Genomic DNA, 7338 nt, shown 5'->3' with positions numbered 1-7338 from the left:
TTAGGGGTGTGAGGATTTACACGGGCAACTAGCACGCTAGCTCAGTTCGCCTTGGTTACACTAGACTAGGGTTTCTCAACGGGGGCCTGGGGGGCGTTCGTACAACCTAGGGGGGCGCTGGTAACGTGAGAGTTTTTGTTTTGTTTTTTTGTTTACATTTTAAACTTTCATGGTTTTCACATATTTTTGGTGCAAAAATAGGCTACCTGAAATAAATAGGCTATTTTTATTCATGGGTTTCTAACCCCTCTACCGTCCCAGCTACATTTTACTGTTTATCTATGCTCAGTGGTCATACAGTGCAGTTCGGGCCTGCACCGCCCGAGTCACGTCCCCAGCCCTTCGCTGTTGTTCTGCAGCTGCTCTGAGCGTAGTCTCCCCAAAAAGACCATTGCTAATCAAATACGAAATATGTATAGGCCTACACAGGCCTCCTTGTATGCTGATACTGTTTTGTGATTGGTTGGATTGTTGCGATGTGCATATGTTGTTCACGTGATGTGCACTTGATTTTTGTCCATGATAATATGACACATCTTGTTGCCTAGATTTAATGTGCAAAAATCATTACAACCAATGCTGATGTGGTAGTGTTTTTTTTTTACCCAACCAGTCTCCTATTGCTTCTAACAGTGGGCTAAATCTGCTTAATAATAAAATAGGCTTATAGGGACATTTTCTTATAATTCCAGAAGAAACCAAAACAGCGCAGAAATGGGCGCCAGAGGATCAAAGTAAGGTCAGGGGGGCGTTTGCTCAAAAAAGGTTGAGAACCACTGCACTAGACCAAAACCAAGAAAACCAAGCCACAAGGTCAAGAGAATGGTCCGTAGACCTGTGAGACAGGGTTGTGTGAAGACACAGATCTGGGTAAGGATACAAGAACATTTCTGCAGCATTGCAAGAACCCAAGAGCACGGTAGTCTCCATCATTCTCAAATGGAAAAGTTTGGGACAACCAACAGTCTTCCTAGATCTGGCTGCTCAGCCAAACTGAGTAATCCGAGACGGATGGCCTTGGGTCAGACAGGTAACCAAAGACCCAATGGTAACTATGAATGATATCCAGAGTTCCTTTTGAGAGGATAAGAGAAGGGTAAAGAAGGACAACCATCAGTGCAGCTCAGTGCCTGGTTTCTTTTACACACGCCATTGGGAATTGTGGCCAAATAGTTTAGTCCTCGTTTCATCAGACCAGATGATTTTAAGAAGTAAAGCAGCGCCGCCATTACTGCGTTGCCTTGCTGCTAAGAAAGTAAATGCAAACGCGGTTGGTCCGTGAGAGGGTGGCTGTAGCAGACGTTAGCTGTAGATGCGAAATGTTCTTCTTTTTCTTTAGTTTTTTTAGTATGTTTGTTGTTCAGTGATGCCAGGAAGAGCGTGTTGTGTGGTCGGCTGTTTTAACAACAGTACGAAAATACAGGCCTGGAATTAAACCGTTTGTGAAATTCACAAACCTTTATTGCACATTGACTGCCCATGTTTACGGCCTTACAGATTACACAGAGTTCCTGGTCGAGTGGAGGACCAAGATGTGCGTCAAAAGTGGATGAAATACATACGATTAATAAAATAATCCTGAATACCTGTAAGAACATGTATTTTACTGCTACAACTGGTCGTGACGAATAGTTATTTGCAACTTCTGAAGCTTGTGAACATATTAACAACACAGCTAGTAATAACAGCGTTCGGTTTTATTGTTGTAATTAATTAATACACATCTTAATACATTATGTTGTCAATAAATTACCTTCATATAAGTTTTGGCCACTGCCTGACATCATCTACCCAATATTCCCTTTCACCTGACATTTTCTTTCATAAGCAGGATCTCCTATTAGATATTCTCTGACAGGATACTTTCATTGAAAAGCCATTAGAAGGCACTGCAAGTGTCACACCGTCACACTCCGCAGGCATGCAGTAATGGCGGCAGGCAAGATGGCGGCGCCCATAGAGTTTGCGGCGGATTTGTGTGTATCAAACTATTGGCTTATGTAATTTAAATCAGATACAGACGAGTGGCAGACAGAGCGTGATGTAAATTAGGCTAGAGATTGTTTCAAATTTTATACTATGATGCATCATTCCACAAAAGGTTTTTTCTTCTCTATCAGGGCCATTTTATGATTAATTGAAATTCATTTCTTACATACGATTCCTTTAAATAGGATTTACAGAGGAATATATAAATAGATAAATAGTAATTAAAACTAGAAAAAGTAATTCCAGGGAATTACCAGTGCATGAAAATGCAAAACATATGATGTAAAATATCATACAGAGTAAAAAGAGATAATACAGAGATAGTTACAGAGATAGTTACAATAGTGTACAAATGATGGTTGCTATGCCAAATAAAGTGGTTTCTATGCTGGTTGCAAGGGTAATCATGTTGGTTGCTATGGTGGTTGCTAGGTTGACATTATAGTGGTGGTTGCTAGGTTGTTGCTAGGATAATTCAGATGGTTGCTAGGTTGTTGCTAGGGAACATATGGTGGTTGATATGCAAAATAAAACAGTTGCTATGATGGTTGCTAGGGTAATCATGTTGGTTACTATGATGGTTGCTAGGTTGACATTATACTGGTGGTTGCCATGTTGTTGCAAGGGCAATTAAGATGGTTGCTAGGGTGTTGCTAGGGTAGTTGTGGTGATTGCTATAGTAATTCAAGTGGTTGCTAGGCTGGTTGCTAGGGTAATCATGTTGGATGCTATGTTGGTTGCTAGGTTTTAACTGTGAAAGTGGTTGCTAGGTTGTTGCTAGGGTACTTGAGGTCGTTGCTAGGTTGTTGATAGAGTATCCATGGTGGCTACTATCAGAAATAAATGAGTTACTATAGTGGTTTTCTCATATAATCATGTTGGTTGCTATGGAAACTGACATAGATGCTTTATTTCAATGGTTGCTATGCTGGTTGCTAGGGTAATCATGTTGTTTGCTATGTTGGTTTATAGATTGTCATCGTGGTTCCAGGGAATGGTGTCCAGGGAATAGTTGAAGAAAAAAACACTGCGACAGATCACACCTTATGTTGTTACTTACCACACCACTGGGCGTAAGGTTTAATAAAATGGAGCGCATGGTGGAAAATTCATCACTGTCTGGGTGTACAATATGTATAAAACTTGCGTCACGCTTTGCACCAAGTTGCGCTGGGTGCACGATAGGGTCCATAATGTAAATATGCTCATAATAATAATTTCCACATTTTGTTATGTTTCAGACTCATCTCAAAATGGATTGAATTTAAAAAAAACTGTAATATTCCATTTACATAAGTGTTCAGACCCTTTGTTATGTGTGTGTGGATAGATGGACAGATAATATAATATGTTCTTTGCATTCCTATGTGTCATTTCAGGCAATCAAAACAAGATTTGCAGAGGTGCTGGAAAAGCGAGGATGCTGTCTTGGCTGCTGTGACTCAGTGCCAAAGTTCAAACTACGTTGGCTGCGGACACAGGAAAGAAAGGACAAGGCCAAGGCAAGTCTGCTGGCAGAGTGCCAGAAAATTGTCCTAGACCAAGACCAGCAAGTAGGTACCAGCACCAACACGCCACCTCAGCACAGACTCAGCCACAGAAGATGAGTTATTTTCCATTTAGAATGAGGATGACACCTCTGCTACTGCTGAAAGTCAAGTTCCAGATTATTTCAAATCAGGAGCACGTGTTATATTTAGGCAAATTTACAGTATTTTGTCCTTTTTTATGCTTCTCTCATCTTCTCAAAGGAACTCTGAATCTCATTCATAGTGACCATTGGGTCCTTGGTTACCTGTCTGACCAAAGCCCTTTGTCCCGGATTACTCAGTTTGGCTGAGCGGCCAGATCTAGGAAGACTGCTTCAAATGTCTGTGAATGAAGGCCCTTGTCCATAGTCGTGGGACTAGCGTGTGCTTTGACCCCATCCACTGGAGAGTGTGCTGTTGAAGAGGGTACATGGGCTGTGTGGGTGCCATTTTCTGGACCACTTCTCGGAGGAGAGAGGTCAAGTCCTGCAGGATCGTGTATGTACTGTAGTCAGTGTCGCCCCTGTTCATTACATTACATTACATTACATTTAGCAGACACTTCTTGACCAAAGTGACTTACATATGTCAGCTATATTACATTGGATCACATTGTCCCCAGAGCAACTTGGGGTTAAGTGCCTTGCTCAAGGACACAACGGTGGAACCCGGGAATTGAACCGACAACTTTCAGGCTACTGCACGCTAGCCCAGCTCCTTAACCACTACACTACCACCGCCCCACGTTTTTAACGTGATAGTCAGGATCGGGCTAATGTTCATCCCCAAAGACTCCCATTTTCTTAAGCATGTCCTTTGGTACGGGTCGGGCATGACGAGACACATACAGCCTCTCCAGGTGACTGTTCATGGGAGAGCTCACGTACTCAGAGCAGGACTTGCCACTCAGGCTTGGACCACAGACCACCTGGAGTTTGTAGTAGAACATTCCGTGGTTCAGGCGACACACATCCTCCTTTGTTCCTTCCTTGAGATCCACTGTGCAAGTTCCAAGCAGGTCGTCATCCCACTTGCTGTCCTCGTCCCACACCTCGAACTTCACCATGCTGGTCTGAGAGAGAATGACATCACCGATATCAAAGGCCATGTTCCACTGAGGTGAGTTGTTGTTCCAAATCACAGGGGTTCGTGCCAGTTGCATGTTCTGAGAGTTGAAGACCTTCACGTAAGCATCTGTAGCTGAGGTGGTGTCGCCCCACAACCCAGAGGCCCTCACTGCAGTGATAATGACCCGTGCGAGACCGCGTTTAACAGGACAACAGTCACTACCTACACCAGGATCACCATGGCAACTGCAAACACAGGACTCCTTTGGGTTTCTTTTGACACCAGACTTGCAGGGCTCAGAGCAGTTCTGCCAAAGTCCACTCTCTAAAATGTAATGCTTAATTGCTTTGCGTAGTTCTTTTCTCACTGGAAGGTTAGGGGACAGCAACTCGTGAAGGGGAGCCAGTGAATAGGAGATCATGTCGGGGTTGAGTGGCAGGGAGGAGAGCCACTCCTTGTAGGCGGCCGGGTCTTTGTCTGCAGAGAAGAGAAGGTCAGGTTCAGTGGTGTGACCACCAAAGACCTCTGTGAACCTTACGGATGAATTGGGGGGGAAAAAAACAAAAAAATAAAACAATGAGACCCTAGGCTACTGAAGCTATAGTTGGGCACATGCCCACCCGCACCTTTTAAGTTTTAAAATAATCTACTTAAAGTGTTGACAAATGTAAGATAATTGCAAAATTATTATTATATTTTATGCACCCCCACACACAAAACACAAACACGCACATTAATAATGCCCACCCAACATTTTACTTTGCATAATGCCCCTGCCCTGGACTTTCATTGAGTTGTTTTTTAAATATTTAAGTAACGTTTAATTAAAAATTCCTCAAGTCATCCAAAATATTCCAGGCTCACCTGTCACTGAAGCTGCTGGAGAAGCTGTTCTTGCTCTCTATCTTGTCCTTCGCCTCCTGACAGTGCTTCGTCTCAGCCCTTGCTGTGCCTCTTCCTGCAATACTGGCTTCAGCCTCCACGTCGAGACACATCTTGATCTCGTCTGAGCTCAGGCCCTGTAAAGAGGCCATACACTGCCTAATGCTGGTCACCGACTGTACCATCCCGCCCAGAGTCACCTGTGCATCAGAGACATAATCTCATTATCCATCCATGCCTATCACTCCTCAGTCTATTTTCTCCATGGTCCATGTTGGTTTTTGTGTTTGCCTGTGTATGGCTGTCACACTTACTTTAGGTATGAAATGGGTGCCAAAGTTATTGATAAGTTTGTAGAAAGCGTGCTTGGTCTTCCTGGTGTATTTCTTTGAAAGTTGATTAATGGCAGACTGAAACTCGGGGTGTAGTCGGGGTTGGTTGGAGACTCGGTAGCTGTGCATGTTAAAATAGGAGAAAAGAGCAAAGTTTATCTTTAAAATCAGTCTTCAAATGTTGGTCTTCTTTATATCTTAATGCGATTTCTTTTTTTGCTTGTACACTCTACAACATCAATATGACAGCCCGGCGGTGACTGTTGTGGATAAATGAAGATCTGACTGTACCTGTAGTAGCTACATGACATCTTCTGTTGGGAAAATGTGAATTTATCCCTTTTTGTCTTCTCCATTGAGTACTCAGACAACTTGGAGTTAGTGCCAGCAAGCATCAGAGATGCAGATCCTAAATTCAAACCAACTTTCCAGTTGTTCTCCACACTGGACGCACTGGAACTGACCAGGGACTCACTGGACTGGTACAGTGAGCTGGCCACCTTCATGCTGCATTTCTGACTGGGTCTCCAGTCCACCACAGCTGCTGGGACTTTCTGCATCTTGCCCTCTTGATACGGGTTCCTGCACAGCATGCAGGTGTTGTTTTCACGTCTCCATAGGTTCATGTCGATGACAAAGGCTCCCTTGCGCTGCATCTTGGTGATGTCGAAGCCTTCACCGGCCAGGTTGGATCCTGGAGCAAACTCGGCCTCTTTGCACTCGCGAGGGGAGCCTCTGGTGCATGACTGGGTAGTTTGGGGTATGAGGGCCAGGTAGACAGCTGCCAGAAAGGTAATGGCTGACAAACTCATGGTCAAACCTGCTTTTTTGTTCCAGTAATCATGTAAAATCTGAAATCTGATTTCAAAACAAATGTATAGTTTTATCCGGTATTTCTATAATTATTTGTTAACAGTGTGATTGAAAAAAGTTAGATGATAACAAACTTAATGCAAAGCATTGTGGGTAACACTTTACTTGAAGGTATCTATATAAGAGTGACATAACCCTAACACTGGGAGTGTGTCTATGTTCCCACAGCCCCATGTCCCCAACTTAACCCTAACCATTTCTAACCCTAACCCTAATTTTGAAAATGTCCTAGAAATGTGGAAACATAGGGTTTAATTTTGAGAAACGTCTTATGGGAACTGTGGGAACAGGGCCTAATTTTGAGAAAAATCTTAGAAATGTGGGAACATAGGACTGTGGGAACATAGGGCTGACTCACTAACATTAACCCTATATGCTTTGCATGGGTGGGTGGCACAGGCCACCTTGAAATTCGATCAGACAGACTTCGGAAAGTGGCAAACACGCTTGCCATTATACATGAAAAGTAACTTTAATTTAATCATATTAGTCTGCGCCCATCTCCCTACCCATTCATCTTGGTGGAATGCTTTGCGAACTCTTCCCATATACAAACAATACCTACAAACATATCAGAATAAACAGACCTTACCGAACACAAAGGTGTAAAGCATCCCCCTCTACAGATAGCAATTCCAGAGTAATCCGGTTTTGAATTTGCAGTA

The 7338-nt window shown here is 43.2% G+C and overlaps 1 protein-coding gene across 1 annotated transcript; it reads right to left on the bottom strand.

Moving 5' to 3' along the window:
• Positions 1-4205: 4205 nt before the first annotated feature.
• LOC125296373 (perforin-1-like) lies at positions 4206-6782 on the bottom strand. The gene is made up of 4 exons (XM_048246254.1): positions 6092-6782; positions 5783-5921; positions 5451-5668; positions 4206-5119 (listed from the first exon to the last, which is right to left on the bottom strand). Exons 1-4 carry the CDS (start codon positions 6610-6612, stop codon positions 4291-4293), a joined length of 1707 nt encoding a protein of 568 aa, XP_048102211.1. The 5' UTR covers positions 6613-6782; the 3' UTR covers positions 4206-4290.
• Positions 6783-7338: the final 556 nt, after the last annotated feature.

Source organism: Alosa alosa, chromosome 6 (genome assembly GCF_017589495.1).
Source record: "Alosa alosa isolate M-15738 ecotype Scorff River chromosome 6, AALO_Geno_1.1, whole genome shotgun sequence".
NCBI lineage: Eukaryota > Metazoa > Chordata > Actinopteri > Clupeiformes > Clupeidae > Alosa > Alosa alosa.
Note: the sequence above shows the minus strand (reverse complement) of the source record. Positions and strands in the feature narration are given on the sequence as shown.